At 42.4% G+C, this 18023-nt stretch overlaps 1 protein-coding gene across 9 annotated transcripts in view; it reads left to right on the top strand.

The window, feature by feature from the left end:
• The window catches only part of ELMO1 (engulfment and cell motility 1), an 818731-nt gene that overhangs the window by 670153 nt on the left and 130555 nt on the right, over window positions 1-18023 (top strand). For all 9 annotated transcript variants that reach the window (XM_068236401.1, XM_068236400.1, XM_068236402.1 and 6 more), the window contains one exon: window positions 6711-6823. In XM_068236401.1, the coding sequence (XP_068092502.1) occupies window positions 6711-6823 (113 nt within the window). The remainder of the gene's footprint in view (window positions 1-6710; window positions 6824-18023) is intronic.

The following is an 18023-nucleotide window of genomic DNA, read 5'->3' as shown; positions in this document are numbered from 1 at the left end:
CCAGGGGTCAGCTAAATGGGAGAAATGAAATATATATATATATGTGTGTGTGTGTGTGTGTGTGTGTATATATATATATATATATATATATATATATATATATATATATATATATATATATATATATGTATATATTTGGATTTGGAGTACCGTCACTGCCGTTTGTATAAAAAAATAATAAAATTGTGCGCGTTTGAAGGAATATTTAGCAAATAGAATCGTAAATAAAAATCATATATTATTCTAATACTAGTAATATGTAAAAATGTATAAATGCATATGAATGTAAATATAAGTATAAATATAAATGTAGATATAAACACAAATATAAACATATACATAAAAAATAATACAAATCTTTTATATATATAACAGAAGAGGGATAAAAGAAAGGACCAGTTAAAACAGATGAGCCAGTAGTGGCACTCAAATCACCCAGCCAATTTACCAATGATGAATAATCATTTTATGTAGGCGATGTAATGCACTATTTCCTTGTAAACAATGCCAGTTGCCTATTGATATTCTGGCATAAGTAGAGTCAAAACCCTGGAACAAGCATATGGCTTATCCAGTAAAACCTGAGTCAGAGTGCCTGATCTGCTGCATGCTTGTTCAGGGTTTATGACTACAAGTATTAGAGACACAGGATCAGGAGGTCTGCCAGGCAACTGGTATTGTTTAACCTCCCGGGCAGTGCATTTCTGTCTGGATTTATGGGTCTAAAAGCGGTCCTTTTTTTTTCAAGAATTTTAGGCCTACAATTCGTAAGTCTTAACTCACCAAAATATATCAGAATAATGGCCTGGTAGACATTCTGCATATAAATAAGACTGGAACACAAAATTGTAGAAATAATTACATTTATGAATAAGTTTTAAAAATAGTGACATTGTACAAATAAGATACCAGACTATACAGTATCAGGGGCGTAACTTGAAACCACTGGGCCCCCCTGCGAAACTTTGGATGCCCCCCCCCCTCATCCAAACCCCCTCCTCCCGACGACGGTTCCCTCCCGACGAGCGTCCAGCGATTCATCTTCCTGCTGGCGGGTCAAGCGACGTTACATGACGGCATGAACGAGACTTCCAGCGTTTGCAATAATTTGGGCAGTGTCGTCGGAGATCTTAAAGATCTGATCCACCATGACGGTCTTTTATCGCCACGTAACGTTAAGCGGCAGTCGCGTAAACGTGTGCCTACATACACACGCACACACACACACACACACAGCACTCTGACACACACACACACACAATGTGCGCGCGTGCGCACACACACACACACACACACACACACACACACACACACACACGGCACCCTGAGACACACACACACACACACACACACACACACAGCACCATGAGACACATACACAATGTGCGCACACACACACACAATGTGCACACACGAGGCACCCTGAGGCACACACACACACAGCACCATGAGACACACACACAGTGTGCTCACACACACACACACACACACACACACAATGTGCACACACACGGCACCCTGAGACACACACACACCGCACCATGAGACACACACAGCACCCTGACGCACGCACGCACACAATGTGCACACACAATGTGCACAGACACACACACACACACACACACACACACAGCACCATGAGACACACACAATGTGCGCACGCACACACACACACACACACACACACACACAATGTGCACACACATGGCACCCTGAGACACACACACACACACACACACACACACACACACACACAATGTGCACCCACAACACTCTGAAACACACAAACAATGTGCACACACAGCAACCTGATACAAATACACAGTCACGCACACACACACACACACATCACCCTGAAACACACAATGTGCACACACAGCAACCTGATACAAACACACAGTCACACACAAGCACACACACTTTCTTACTACAAGGAGCTGCAGCAGCGTGACATCTTCTTTCTCCTGCCTCCTGGCCTGCATTACAGTCCTGCATTTGAAAGGGATTTTGTTCCCCGCGTGTATCCGGCATGCGTGCTTGAGGGGGCGGGGACCAGGGCCAAGACATCATCCAGGCAGTAGATAGTAAAGACATATGCCCCCAGGTCCTAGTGCCCGCCGCTTACTCTAAACTAGGCTGCTGCTCAAAGCAAAGGCTCGTTGATGCATACGGGTGGGTGGTGGGTCCCAAAACCGCAGGCCCCCTCTGAGGCTTCTTTCTCTCTGGGCCCCCCTGCCCCCGCAACCCTTGCAGGGCCGGTAGTTCCGCCGGTGTACAGTATGTACATATATACCTAATACACTTCCAGCGTGTGGTACAGTTTGAAACCGGGAATAGCACAGAGGGCGACATTACAATGGGGACAGTAGAAGTGTGATTCCTTTTGGACTTTTTTCCCTTTGCTGTCAGTCTTAGGCAGAAGGCAGAAAGTAGTCAAAATCCGGGCAGAGGTCGATGCAGGCTGCAGGCAGAGTAGTCAAAATCCAGGAAACAATTGGTAACAGTAAGGCACTTAAAGGGAAGGTTCAGGGAGTGGGAAAAAAAAATAAAAATCCATATCCACTTACCTGGGGCTTCCTCCAGCTCGTGGCAGGCAGGAGGTGCCCTCGCTGCCGCTCCGCAGGCTCCCGGTGGTCTCCGGTGGCCGACCCGACCTGGCCAGGCCGGCTGCCAGGTCGGGCTCTTCTGCGCTCCAACGACGGGCTCTTCTGCGTTCCACGTGGGCGCGCTGACGTCATCGGACGTCCTCCGGCTGTACTGCGCAGGCGCAGAACTACTGCGCCTGCGCACTACAGCCCGGAAGACATCCGATGACGTCAGCGCGCCCCCGGTGAGGCGCAGAAGAGCCCGACCTGGCAGCCGGGCCTGGCCAGGTCGGGTCGGCCACCGGAGACGACCAGGAGCCTGCGGTATCGGCGGCGAGGGCACGTCCTGCCTGCCACAGGCTGGAGGAAGCCCCAGGTAAGTGGATATGGATTATTATTTTTCTTTCCAACTCCCTGAACCTTCCCTTTAACAATATAGCTATTTGGTTCCCAACTGCTTCTGAGCTAACATCCTGTGCTTTCAAATGAGCTTATCTGCCATGGCAGTCAGGTGACATGGAAGAGATCAAGTTACAACTTGTGATTAGGGACAAATGAGGAATTGGACAGGCTAAACTCTCTACATATACATTAAGGCTGCATTTCTCTCTTTTTACCTTCTGTGCAGTGCAGCAGATTGGGGAGTCCAGATTGGGAAATCAGACAGGCTAAACTCTCTATATACATACAGGGCGCATTTTTTCTATGTTCTCCTTCTGCCCTGTACAAAAGTTCAGGTCCACTTTAAAATTATGTGCCGCCCCATTCCCCGATGATGTCAGGACTTACACGTACCTCTGTACGTGTATGACGCGTCGCCGGTGATTGGCCACCGGGATCAGAAGAGCGAAGGTAATGGGGATCCCAATGGCTGGGGGGGGGGAGCAGTCTGGGTCTTGCTGGCCAGCGCTGATCGCGCGCGGGACCCATGCAACAGGCAGGAGCGGCAGTTTTAGCCAACCCGAGCTGAGCTCAGGCTTCTCTCTTCCAGTTCCTGCTACCTAGCCCGAGCTCAGCTCGGGAATACTACTATGGGGTTAAAAGGAATTAAATGTGGCATCCTCCTCATCCCTCTTACCTTTGGTTCCCTTTAAGAAGGGAAAAAAAGGGCTAGCTTATAAATCACCAATAATGTAAACCATATATTAATGCAAATGTATACACATGTAATACAATAACATTGGTAGTAGTAGTAAAAAGTTAAATCATTCATTTACACACTCATACAGACCACTCACGCGACTCCCAATCACTGCAGTGAAATAGGGGAACAGACTTGAAAAAAAGTGTAAAAATTACTTTTATTTTAAAAATAGGAAAATTACAATTGTATTACAATTGTATTAAGATGCGGGTCCTATGATTTGAAACAATATAGAATAAATAACACATTTGTAGAATAAAGAGGCACTATGGCGAAAAATTGTAGCATTTAACCACTTTACCCCCGCGCGTACGTATTTCTCCGCCCCTTTTTCCATCCTTTAAAAACCAGGGACGGAGAAACACGTACTGTCCGCGTTCCCGACGCTGCCCGCGCTCCCGCTCGTAAACACGCCGCCCGCCGCTAGTAAAACTGCCGCCGCCCGCTCGCCCAGAGATCAATGAACGGGAAAATCCATTCCCGTTCGTTGATCTAAGCCCCGCAATGATCAGCTGCTCTCCTATGGGCAGCGCGATCATTGTGAGAAAAAACTCACGTGTCCAGCCTCCTTATTCTTCCTCCAAGCTTCCGGAAGGAAGCTTGGAGGTCGCATTAAAACAAAAAGTTACTGTGGCCATCTTGTGGCCAAATAGTAAACTACACCCTACACATTTTTCACATACAAATAAATGACTTTTACACATAAAATTAACTCATTACCTCCCACACTCCCCATTTTTTTTTTTTTTTGTAATTAAAAAAAAATAAAAAAATTTACAATTAAAAAAAATACATAAATAGTTACCTTAGGGACTGAACTTTTTAAATATTTATGTCAAGAGGGTATAACACTGTTACTTTATAAACTATGGGCTTGTAATTAGGGATGGACGCAAAACTGAAAAAAATGCACCTTTATTTCCAAATAAAATATTGGCGCCAAACATTGTGATAGGGACATAATTTAAATGGTTTTATAACCGGGACAAAAGGGCAAATACGTTTCATGGGTTTTAATTACAGTAGCATGCATTATTTAAAAACTATAATGGCCGAAAACTGAAAAATAATTATTTTTTTCCCCACATTTTTCCTATTTTCCCATTAAAACACATTTAGAAAAAAATAATTCTTGGCATAATGTCCCACCTAAAGAAAGCCTAATTGGTGGCGAAAAAAACAAGATATAGTTCATTTCATTGCGATAAGTAATAATAAAGTTATAGACGAATGGAAGGAGTGCTGAAAGGTGAAAATTGCTCTGGTGCTCAGGGGGTAAAACCCCTCAGTGGTGAAGTGGTTAAAATGTGTGCAAGCATATACAAAGAAGTATGTTTTTTCCAGAGTAAAATGAGCCATAAATTACTTCAATCCTATGTTGCTTACTTTTATCCTATGTCACTTACAGTAGGTAGTAGAAATCTGACAGAAGCGACAGGTTTTGGACTAGTCCATCTCTTCATAGGGGATTCTCAGCGAGGCTTTTATTCTTTATAAAGAGATTCCCTACAAAGGATTTAAACAATGATGCTGGCCAGCTTCCCTGCTTGCTACACTGTTTTTTTGGGCAGTTGGACAGAGCAACTGCCATTCACTAAGTGCTTATGAAGAGATAGACTAGTCCAAAACCTGTCGCTTCTGTCAGATTTATGGCTCATTTTACTCTGGAAAAAAAGTACTTCTTATTTGTATGTGTTTTCACATATTTTAAATGTTACAATTTTTTTGCCATAGTGCCCCTTTAACTGTCATAAAGGTTTATACAGATATTCATGTCAATTGGCCAAATCTTAGTGAATTGCCTGTGGGTAATGTGGGTAATGAAGAGCCGTGGATGGTGTACTTGCAGTGCTCCGGAGCCACCACAGGTGCTTTATTAAGAACTGGGTACCCCACTGATCTGCTAAAGGTTGGACTTTGGAGCATTGCATCACTGCAATTTAGCTTAGTCTGCACAGGATTACACAAGCTGCAAACCTGCATGATCAAAGAATAAAAATAGTTACCACTGTACCTCTAAAGAACTGGTATCCTTCAGCTGTCAGCTTGATACAGTATGTTGCATTTCAGTAGGTAGAAGTTAATCACCCAATCAGATTGGTCAAGCTTAACTGGTAGTTCAGAAGTCAAAATGAAAAATACTGCCTGTGTTATTAACCACTTCCTAATCACAGGTTTTTTTCCTCTTAAAAAAACAGAGCAATATTATTTTTTTATATTAAATCAATAATCCTTTATCTACAAAAATAACAAATATACCCTCATGACATACATATTAAAAAGTCCCTAAAGTAACTATTTGTTTTTTAAATTGTCATCTTTTTTCAAGTGTTTTATTTTGGTAACTGTGGGGTAGGGGTGTAAGGGGTTAAAAATTAATACAAAACAAAGTATTTACTTTCTATATAATAGTGTATGTGGGAGCATTTTAACTTTTTGGCCACAAGATGGCACTACACTTAATTCCTGAGTACTTTAAACAGTACACGGAAGTGTTATGACTGTTTTACTTTCACTTTGTATACTAATGGCGGCGTCTCACTGACACCGGCTTTCATTCATCTCAGGCACTGTGATGGAGTTTGGGAACAAGCTGTTCCCATTCACAGAACACACAATGGTGGAATTGCGGCGGAAATGAATGGCAGTGGCGTGGCAATCGAAAATGGCGAGGTAAGTAAAGTAGTACGCATATCTACACCCCTGGTTGTTAAGTGAAGTTTCCAGGGGAGTAAATATGTGTTTAAAGAGATGGGGAAGGGGGTTAAATAAAAGACCACTTCAGTACAGCTGTAAGGACTACATAGTGCAATTTAAGTTCCATTAAAAATAGGGAACTTATATTTATGTATTAATTAATACACAAATGGGTTTTCTTATTAGTATAAAACCGCTTTGGTTTACAATACTTGTCAATCATATTTCTTTGTCATTGCTGCATAAAAGTTATATTCTTAATATGTTGCCTTTTTGCCACACAGAGAGCTGAAAGAGAAGATCCAACCAGAAATATTGGAACTCATAAAACAACAGAGACTTAACCGACTTGTAGAAGGAACTTGCTTTAGAAAACTAAACAACCGAAGACGTCAGGGTATGTATTCTTTCTTGAGTATGTCATTTAAGGTAAAATTTTTGAGAACTTTTAGTAGGGCAGTATAAAATAATTTCCCATATTCTCTTAAATAGAAGAGTAACTGTACAGGTGTGTTCATTTTTCTAATTGTGTAAAATGTGTGTATTGTGGGGCTTGATCTCATAACCATACTACTGTGTGAGGAAGAGCATATTTCACTACCATGTATGCAGGGAATCCTTTTATGCTTCATTAAGTCTAAAGGTGCATATACACCTTTGACGGATGTTGCCGATCAGGGATCAGCACCTGATCCTCTTGAGCGACGTTGCTGGGCCAGGTTGCACATGCGTTTCAGCTGTGTAGCTGACGGCACACTGTGTTGCTGTGCGGGGGGTGGGTTGAGTGATGACGAGCCGTGTGTACATGATGTCCCGCGGTGGTCAGGGAGTGCCGTGAAAAATGTGATCATGGGGAATTGATGTTGATGCAGGGGAGTAGAGCCATCCGGCGGATCTCAGTTGGGGATTGGAGGTCGCTGGCTGGCATACACACGCCAGATTATCAGCTGAGACTGTCGTTATCAGCCACATTGGCCATATATATAATGCTTTAAGCAGGTGCATGAGTGATTTTGTTAATTTCATTATTGAATTTACAATTGTTATCCCTACTTTTATATATTTTTATAGCACTGACACATTTTCCATTTTCAGCATTTCAGTGCTATCCAAACTTTCCAGCGTTGCAACCTTTAATCAATTTTTCTCTTCCGTCCACGTCCAGGGAGAATAGCTACAGTGCCATGGGTTGCAAACTTCTTGATAATGTTGTGCACTGTGGACAATGACAAATCTAGATCTCTGGAGATGGACTTGTAACCTTAAGATTGTTGATATTTTTTTCCACAATTTTGGTTTTCAAGTCCTCAATCTCCGTTCTCTTCTCCTCTTTCTGTTGTCCATGCTTAATGTGGCAAACAAAGACACACTATGCAAAGACTAAGTGAACGTCTTTCCTTTTTATCTGGTTTCTGGTGTGGAATTTTCCACACCTGTTACTTGCCCCAGGTGAGTTAAAAGGATATAAGGGCCTGTACACACTGCTGCGCTATTAAAATCGCATACGATTTTTAAATCGCAAGCCCTTATGAGAATAGAAAAAGTGCATCGCGCCAGTGTGTACAGGTCTTCATGATTTTCATTATTTTTCAAAAGACCTTGCGATTAAAAAGCGCATGCGATTTGAAAAGCGCAGCGCAAGCGCAGCAGTGTGTACAGGCCCTTAAATGCACATTATGAAAGTCAACGGTAATGCAATGTAATGCGTTTTTCATGTGTTTTTTTTTATTGTTTTCTGATGTATTTCCATTTCCTGTTGTCTTCCAAGTGATTTGCATAAAACGCAATTGAAAAATGCATTGGAAAACACATACAAAACACATGCAATTTGTATATGCGAACCACAAATGCTTAAAAACACTACAAAAACACATATGCAGAAAAAACGCAAACGCACTAAAAACGAACACAAAAACCGCACATGACAGAAAATGCGACCTTACACGCACAGACATGTGTGCACCCAGCCTGAAACAATCTTATTTATCCACAATTTTGAAAGGGTGCCATTAATTTTTGTCCAGCCCATTTTTTGAGTTTTGTGTGACATTATGTCCAATTTATTTTTTGTTTCCTTTCTTTTTTTTTTGGTTTTTTTTTGTTACAATACACACAAAGGGAATAAACGTGCATAGAAAAATGTGTAGCTGTAGTACTTTTCTGTGAGAAATACTTCATTTTCTGGAAAATATTCTGGGGTGCCAACAATTGTAAACTTGTGCAGAAAACAACTAATTAGGGAACCAAACAAAACTGGAAGTGGTAAAATGTTCCACTTTAACCACTTCACCTCTTAGGATTTTTCCCCTTAAACACCAGAGCAATTTTCACATTTCAGCGATGCGTCCATTCATTTACCAATCACTTTATAACTACTTATCACACAGAAATAATCCATACATTATTTTTTTTTCTCCACACATTAGGCTGTCTTTAGGTGGTACTTTTTGCTAAGAATTATTTTATTCTAAATGCATTTTAGAATAAAAAGACAAAATTGAAAAAATTATTTCTCAGCTTTTGGCCATTATAGTTTTAAAATAAAAATAAAACATGCTTCTGTAATTAAAACTCACAATTTTTATTTGTGCATTTGTCCTGGTTATGACGCAGTTTAAATTAGGTCCCTACTACAATGAATGGCGACAATATTTGATTTGGAAATGAAGTTCTATTTTTTCTAGTATGTGAATTTGGATACTCTAACAATAATGTAAGCCCTTATTTGTAAAAAAAATAAATAGTAGTAATACACCTTCATAGCATACATATTTTAAAAGCTACAGTGCTGCCCATAATTATTCATACCCCTGGCAAATTTTGACTTAAAGTTACTTTTATTCAACCAGCAAGTAATTTTTTGACGGGAAATGATATAGTCGTCTCCCAAAATATAATAAGACGATGTACAAGAGGCATTATTGTGGAAAAAACACTTTCAGCTTTTATTTACATTTGAGCAAAACGTTTCCAGTCCAAAATTATTCATACCCTTCTCAATAATCAATAGAAAAGCCTTTATAAGCTATTACAGCAATCAAACGCTTCCTATAAGTGCAGACCAGCTTTTTGCATTTCTCCACAGGTATTGTTGCCCAGTCATCTTTAGCAATGAGCTCCAAATCTTTGAGGTTGAAGAGTCTTCTTGTCATCACCCTGATCTTTTGCTCCCTTCACTCCAAAATGTTAATGTCATTGTCTGCTAACCATTTCTTCACCACTTTTGCTGTGTGTTTTGGGTCATAGTCATGCTGAAATGTCCATTGGTGGCCAAGGCCAAATATCTCTGCAGACTACCTGATGTTGTCGTTGAGAATCTTCATGTATTACTCTTTTGTCATGGTGCCATTTACTGTGATTAGGTTCCCTGGTCCATTGGCTGAAAACACAACCCCAAAGCATTAGGTTCCTACCACCATGTTTGACAGTGGGGATGGTGTTCTTTGGGTTGAAGGCTTCTCCTTTTTTACGCCAATTGAAGGAAACCTCATTGTGACCAAACAATTCCATTTTTGTTTCACAGTAGACCAGAAGTCTTCTTATTTGTCCAGATGAGCATTTTCAAAGGCCAAGTGAGCTTTTGTGTGCCTTATCTGGAAAAGTGGTGTCCTCCTTGTTCTGCATCAGTGGAACCCAGCAGTGTGCAGTGTTCGTTGGATTTGAGACATTGAGACCAGCAGAGCCCAAATTCACTAGGATGGCCTTGGTGGTGATCCTTGGATTCTTTATCACCTCTCTCACTATCCTCCTGGCCAGCACAGGTGTCCCTTTTAGCTTCCAACCACGGCCTCTGAGATTTTCCACAGTGCAGAACATCTTGCATTTTTTAATAATACTTTGCACTGTAGCCACTGCAACTGGAAAACATTTAGCAATGGCCTTGTAGCCCTTTCCTAACTTGTGAGCAGCCACAATGCACAGCCGCAGGTCCTCACTGAGCTCCTTTGACTTAGCCATTACTGTCCACAAACCAACTGCAAAGAGCTGCTGTTTTTCACCTGTTGAATTGATTAAAACAGCTGTTCCCAATTTATCAGGGTAATTAGGATGCTTGATCTTGACTGAACATCTTTTTTTTTCTTTCCACTGAATTTTAGAATAAGACTATTGGGCAGTAAAAGTTGAAATACATTTTTGGCTCTAACATGTCAACATTTTCTTTTTATTTGATCACAGGGACAATCTACCTATATATTTTTTTAGTATCCCTCAGTTACAAGGACTGTGGAACATAACTCACAAGAAAATATGAAAAAAAAAAAAAAATGTCCCATACAGCAGACATTACTTCATGTTCATTCATATGTCTACCTTATCAACACTGGATTTAAAAATTGTGGCACAATATTCTGGAGAATTTATGACATTTGTTGTATAAAGAAGACGTAGATTATTGTAATTTACAATAATAAGATGCTACCAGAAATTAAATTTACAAGTGCTTCATTGCTGGAGTCCTTTGTTAACTCTTCAGAACAGCTAGTCACAATGGCACGGCATATAAACCATCATCATCCAACATGCGATGAAAAAAAATTCACTTCAGTCCCGTTCAGAGGGCCCTTCATATTTCACAGTTGCGCCATGCGGTGGCTGCTCACCTGGGCTTAACCAATCCGTATGGCAATCCCTACCCTTACAAAATTACACCATTAACCTCCTCTCCACTAAGGAGTTTTCATCCTTTCTTTCATTTGCCAATAACTTTATCACTAGTTAACATACCTAAATTATCTATACCTTGTTTTTTTTCCAACATAAATTAGGCTTTTTTAGGGGTGACATTTGTTTTCAGTACTTACCGTATTTTTCAACATATAAGACACACTTTTTCGCCTCCAAAAATGTGGAGAAAGTCACTGCATCTTATATGCCAAATACAGGGAGCCCCCAACTTGCGAACCCACTGCTGCAAAACTTCGACCAGCCGCAATGTTGGAGACTCCCTGTATTGTCCCCATCTCTCCTCCGCTCCCCACTTGTCTTCTTCACCACTCCCCCTGAATAAATGAAAGCAGCAGCAGCATGGCTCACCTAATCCATCAGAGACTTTTCCTAGTGGCGGCTTCTGCTAATGATGTGATGAGTAGAAGCCGGCACTAAGGAAATGGTGAGAGAAAGGAGAGGTCTGATTGCCGCGGGCTGATGGATTAGGTGAGCCATGCTGCTGCTGCTTTCATTTGTTCAGGAGGAGAGGTGGAGAACACGGGGACACAAGTGGACACATGAGATACAAGGGGGACACAATACTTGAGGGAGAACAATTAGTGGATCATGGATGTACCAGGTTTAGTATATTATTTCACATGTTTTTTGCCCTCTATAGCTAGGTGTGTTTTATAGTCTGGTGTGTCTTCTATGCTGAAAAATATGGTACCTTACTTATTATTCATTTCAAAGGGAAAACTACAAAAAAATACAGTATTTCTCTAATTCCATCCCCTATGGTTTTAACATAAACAATGCTACTGTAAATAAAACCCCCACATAATATTTGTCCCAGTTATTACAACATTTAAATTATTTCCCTAGTACAACATATGGCGACAATATATTATCTTGAAATAGAGGCGTATTTTTTTTCATACCCGATTAATAATTACAAGCTCTTATTTGCAAAAATTACAGTAATATACCCTTATCACATACATATTAGAAAGCTGACTCCCTAGCGTAACACTGTCACTTTTTTTTTTTAACAGGTGTTTTATTCTGGCCGCTATGGGGGGCAGGGGATGGGAAAGGGGGGTTTAATTTATATGGTGTAAAATTTGCATTTTTTTCCTCACCACTATTTCAAACCCTACAACTACATTTATAGGCTGGAAATCAGAGGAGGGTCAAATTCCACACACACACACACACACACACACACACACACACACACACACACACACACACACACGCGCATTGTTTTTACAGTAAAGATCATTGCCTTCTCGTTGAAGCCATGATCATTCCCTTAGACTAGAGGCGCTTTGATTGGCTTAGGGAACAGATGTTCCTGTTCACCAATCATAAATGTGTTTATTTATTTTTTTACCGGACACAATGGGCTTGATTCACTAAGCGGCGCTAAGTGTTAGCGCCGGAGTGAAAAGCCACTTAGTGTGCCTTATTAGAGTTAAGGGGCCTAATCAGAGTTAGCAGGCCTTATCAGAGATAAGGAGCCTTATTGGTGCCTTAGCAGAGTTAAGGGGCCTTATCAGAGTTAGTGTGCCTTATCAGAATAGCATATGCTATTCTGATAAGGCACGCTAACTCTAATAAGGCCCCTTAACTCTAATAAGGCACGCTATTTGTCTTAGTGAATTTGTCTTAGTTAATCAAGCCCCTAGCGCCCTGGTTTGCACCCACAAAGTGTTAAGGCTTAGCGCCGGTTAGTGAATCAAGCCCAATATGATGCAAGGACAGACAGTATAAATGTTACAAATCATGAACAATATAGAAGTTAAAATAGTGCAAGGCAGGATGATGTTTCCGTCCTGTAATGCTTTCAAGTTTTCACAGTTTACTTATTGCTATTTGTGCTGGATGTATTAGCCCGGCTCGGCATTAAGCAGGGCTACCACGTGAAGGTTGACACAGTTCCTGTGCCCGGAAGTTTTTATTACAGCAGATTGGTATATTACTTCTGAAGAAAGAAGTTGGAAGAGGGAATGGGCAGGGTGAAAAGGTTTCCTCAGTGAGTCATCATAGGGGACTTCAACATCCCCATCAACACTAACACCTCCTGTGCCTCCAAGTTCCTGTCATTTACCACCTCCTTTGACCTCACGCTTTGGCCCACCACCGCAACCCATGCTGATGGCCACTTACTCGACCTAACCTTCACTAGTTGCTGTTTCCTATCGAACCTCATCAACTCTTCCCTCCCACTGTCTGATCATAACGTACTCAAATTCAACATACTTCCATCCAGTCCCTACACACCCCCACTACATACAGTACATCTGTACACAAGTTCTGTAACATCCGCAATCTCAACCTCCAAACACTGTCAACCTCTACTTACCCTATCCTCTTGTACTGATCCTGAGCTAGCAGCTGCTCATTATAACATCACCTTAACGTCAGCTATTGACACTGTGGCTCCCTCCTCCACGGTCTACCGACGCCGGGCCCTTCGACAACCCTGGCTTAACTAAGAGATCAAACTTCAGAAACGCCACTGCTGGATAGCTGAAGAAAAATGACTTGCCTGGGCATTTCCAGTTACAAAGAGGCTTTGCATACACTCAGACAGGCCCTCACAGCAGCCAAACATTCATACTTCTCCTTACTACCCTCCTTACAGTCCCACAACCCTAAACTTCTCTTTGCTACATTCAACTCTTTCCTCCGGCCTCCACCTTCCACTCAGCTGAGGACTTTGTCTCCTTCTTTAGTGATAAAATCACCAACATCCGAAAAAGCTTTAACCAGCTCTTTCCTTACATACCCCAAATCTTATATCCTCCCTAACAACCTTCTCATCACTATCTGAACTCACTGTCTCCTCTCTCATCTTGAAATCACGTCCGACTACATGCCCCCTTGACCCCATACCCTCTCACCTCATTACTCACTTATCCTCTACCATCTCACTTGCCGTAACTTCCCTCTTCAACCTTTCTCTCACCAAAGGCATCGTTCCAACCTCCCTCAAACAAGCCCCTATAACACCCATGCTCAAAAAACCTTCTCTTGACCCCTCTTCCCTGCCCAACTATCGACCTGTTTCTCTTCTCCCCTTCTCTTCCAAACTACTTGAGTGCCACGTCTATACTGACTTAGTCCGTCACCTCACTGTTAATTCTCTGTTTGATGACCTCCAATCTGGATTTCGCCCCAGCTACTCAACTGAAACTACCCTGCTTAAAGTAACCAGTGGTCTAGCAACTGCTAAATCTAAAGGCCTCTACTCTATTCTTATCCTCCTAGACCTCTTTTCCACTTTTGACACAGTTTTCCTCCTACCTTTCAGAGTTGTCCACTCCGGCACCACCTCCTCTTCACGTCCATTCACTGTTGGTGTTCCCCAAGGCTCAGTCCTCTTACCACTCCTTTTCTCTATCTACACGTATGGTCTTGGTTAGCTCATCAGTTCCTTTGGCTTCCAATATCACCTATACGCTGATGATACCCAGATCTACATTTCAGCACCTGGCTTGGACACCTTAACAGCTCGTGTCCCTTACTCTCTCAATGCAGTTGCCCCCTTCATGTCCTCCCGTTTTTTAAAACTCAGCAAGGACATGACTGAAATGGTAATCTTCCCACCTCACAATGCAATACCCCTGCCAGACATCAATATTTCTGTTGATGGCACTTTCATAACACCTGTCCCCCAGGCTCACTGCCTAGGTGTAATATTGGACTCAAGTCTCTCAGTCAAACCACACATTGACAAACTATCCTCCTCTTGTCGTCTCCACCTAAAAAACATCTCCCGCATCTGCCCTTTTCTCACACAGGACACTACTAAACTTCTGGTGCTTGACCTGATTATTTCACAACTAGACTATTGCAACTCTATGCTCTGCAGCCTCCCTGCTAACCGTTTAGCTTCGTTACAGTCCATCATGAACTCTGCTGCACAAGTCCTCCACCTCTCCTCCCACTTCTCCAGCTCAATCCCCCTCTGTCAGTCCCTTCACTGGCTGCCAGTTACATGACGTATACAATTTAAAATCCTTACTCTCGCCTACAAAGTTCTCGACAACCTAGCTCCTCCCTATCTAAATCAACTTATTTCCAGATACCATCCTACATGCAATCTCCGCTCTACTAACAATATCCTTCTGTCGTCTTCCCTGGTCACTTCTTCCTACTCCCGCTTACAAGACTTCTCCCGATCCTCTCCCCACCTCTGAAACACTCTCCCTCAACACATCTGCCACTCACCCACACTTACTCTTTTTAGGCGCAATCTGAAAACTCACCTCTTCAGGCAAGCATACTCCCCTACCTAGGGCACCTTGCCCACTGACCACCATTTCTACGTGAAATAATCAGGTCAAGCACCAGAAGTTTAGTAGTGTCCTGTGTGAGAAAAGGGCAGATGCGGGAGATGTTTTTTAGGTGGAGACGACAAGAGGAGGATAGTTTGTCAATGTGTGGTTTGACTGAGAGACTTGAGTCCAATATTACACCTAGGCAGTGAGCCTGGGGGACAGGTGTTATGAAAGTGCCATCAACAGAAATATTGATGTCTGGCAGGGGCATTGCATTGTGAGGTGGGAAGATTACCATTTCAGTCATGTCCATGTTGAGTTTTAAAAAACGGGAGGACATGAAGGGGACAACTGCATTGAGAGAGTAAGGGACACATACACAGTTTCCCTTTACCTACTGTCCTATACCTTAAACCTTTAGACTGTAAAGCCTTTTGGCCAGGACTCTCTTCCCCTTTTGTCTCACAATGCTGTGCAATAGGTGTACATACCCCCACCCCTGTGTAAACATATGTAGTTCATTTGTTCACTGCATCAGCTGTTATCCACTTGTGTATTGTATTAACTGTTGTATTGTTATACTCTGTATGCTGTTGTACAGCACCACGGAAGATGCTGGCGCTATATAAATCAATAATAATACTGTTCTCTTTTTGAACCTACTAGTGTAAAGGTCCTGCAGGGAAAGTAGGCTGCAGCCAATGAATCTTTCTGCTGATCCTGCCATGGGATCATCACACTAATCCTTTATTCATATTGACCCTGCAGCAGGGTGCGCCAACAGGGCCATATGCATAGGCCCGCTCTCTTTCGGCCCCAGTTCAGTGACGTACTCCCTGCTGGACTGGAATTGTGTCATGAGGGTTCCCATTGGTCACTGCGCTTCGTCGTTCATACTTACTGCAAAGCCATAGATTTGCATCACCGCATAATCCATGTGGTAGACACAGATCATGTAGTAACACAAAGATGAGTTTGCGATGGGATTGCGTCAAATTGGCTACATTGTTGCAGAGCATTGCATCACATAAGTATGAAAGTCTCCATAGACTTTCATTGACTTTCTGGCCTCTTGTGGTAAAAATGCTTTGCACTATGTTGTAAAAGGAGCCTGAGTGAGAGAGATTAGTTCAAAATGTCTGTGAAAAATGGTGCCAGCAGGTCAGCTCTTGGCAGACACAGAGGCCCATATGTAATTCACTTTTTCACTTAAGTTTTCTTATAGGAGTTCATTTTCCATCACCTGTTTAAAATAACCGTTTGTACTCTCCAACTAAAAAAAAAAGAAAATACAAAAATGCAGGGTTAAAAGTACTGTCATAATTATTCACCATAATTTCTTGCTTGCTGGTGACTTAAAATTCATTTTATGGCAAGTATCACTAGGGAAAAAACTCAGGAGAAAAAGTGAATTGCATATGGGCCAGAGGCCCTTATGCATGTGACGCTGGGTTTGAGGTGCACACAGAATATACAATAATTGAGGTCAGATATATGTGGTACAGAAGGATTAATGCAGGGCTAGGTCAAATAACAGGCTTGGATCATACACAGGTATTCAGATGGCTAAAGTACAAAGGGCTGAGACAAGTGCTAAGTCGATAAACAGGCCGAAGTCATACGCATAAGATCAGATGGTTGAAGTACAATTAAGGATGAGACAGAGACAGAGTCGTTAGGCTACTAACGTACTAACTAGAGTACATATATATTGCGGTGTGCGCAATATATATGAAATGTAGCTCTCAACAACTATCTCACTAAGATAAGGACCAAGAACCAGTGAACTGATTAGTATCAAGGCCGATGAACAAGTGAATTCCCTGGCCTTAAATACCCAAGAGGCAGAGCAAAAGCCTGCCCCCAGAATTGACAGCACCTCCTGCCAAAAGGTGTCAGCTGATGACATCTCAGCTGACACCCCATCAGACACGCCTCGTCAGTCTATAAAGGCTACTCTGCCCAGCACGTTTGTCTGGACGTATTGCGCAGGCGCGCATGTCGATCGACCGCCACAGGGGTGGTGGGGATGCCACTGGAGGACGGCAGAGCGGGAGTCCCACTATGCGAGCGAGTACCACCAGAAACTCTGCAGAACTCGCCGCAGGAAGGTGAGATTGTTACATTACCCCCCCCCCTTCCCAAGGAGTGGTCTCCGAACACTCTCCACCAGGTCTATCAGGGTATTCAAGATGAAATTTGTGCACTAACTGGTCAGCATGAACCTGACGTGCGGGGACCCAGCATCTCTCCTCGGGGCCATATCCTTTCCAATCCACTAAGTACTATAAGGAATTGCAGACCTTCCGAGAGTCGAGAATTCTCTCTACTTCATACTCAGGCTCTCCATCCACCTCGACAGGAGGTGTAGGAATTGATGACGAAATAATGTTAACAGCAGGTTTCAAGAGAGAGACATGAAACGGACTCCTTTGATGGACTGGGGCAAGGTCACCCGATATACTACATCATTCATTTTTTCCTGAATAGGATAAGGACCAATAAACCTCGGACCTAACTTAGCAGAAGGTTGCCGCAAAAGGAATGTTACGGGTGGAAACCCAAACAAGGTCTCCAGGAGTAAATTTGAACTCAGGTAAATGCCGAGCATCAACGTAGAATTTTTGACGAGAGACCGCGTTCTGTAAATTCTGCTAAACT

This window comes from Hyperolius riggenbachi, chromosome 5 (genome assembly GCF_040937935.1).
Source record: "Hyperolius riggenbachi isolate aHypRig1 chromosome 5, aHypRig1.pri, whole genome shotgun sequence".
NCBI lineage: Eukaryota > Metazoa > Chordata > Amphibia > Anura > Hyperoliidae > Hyperolius > Hyperolius riggenbachi.
Note: the sequence above shows the minus strand (reverse complement) of the source record. Positions and strands in the feature narration are given on the sequence as shown.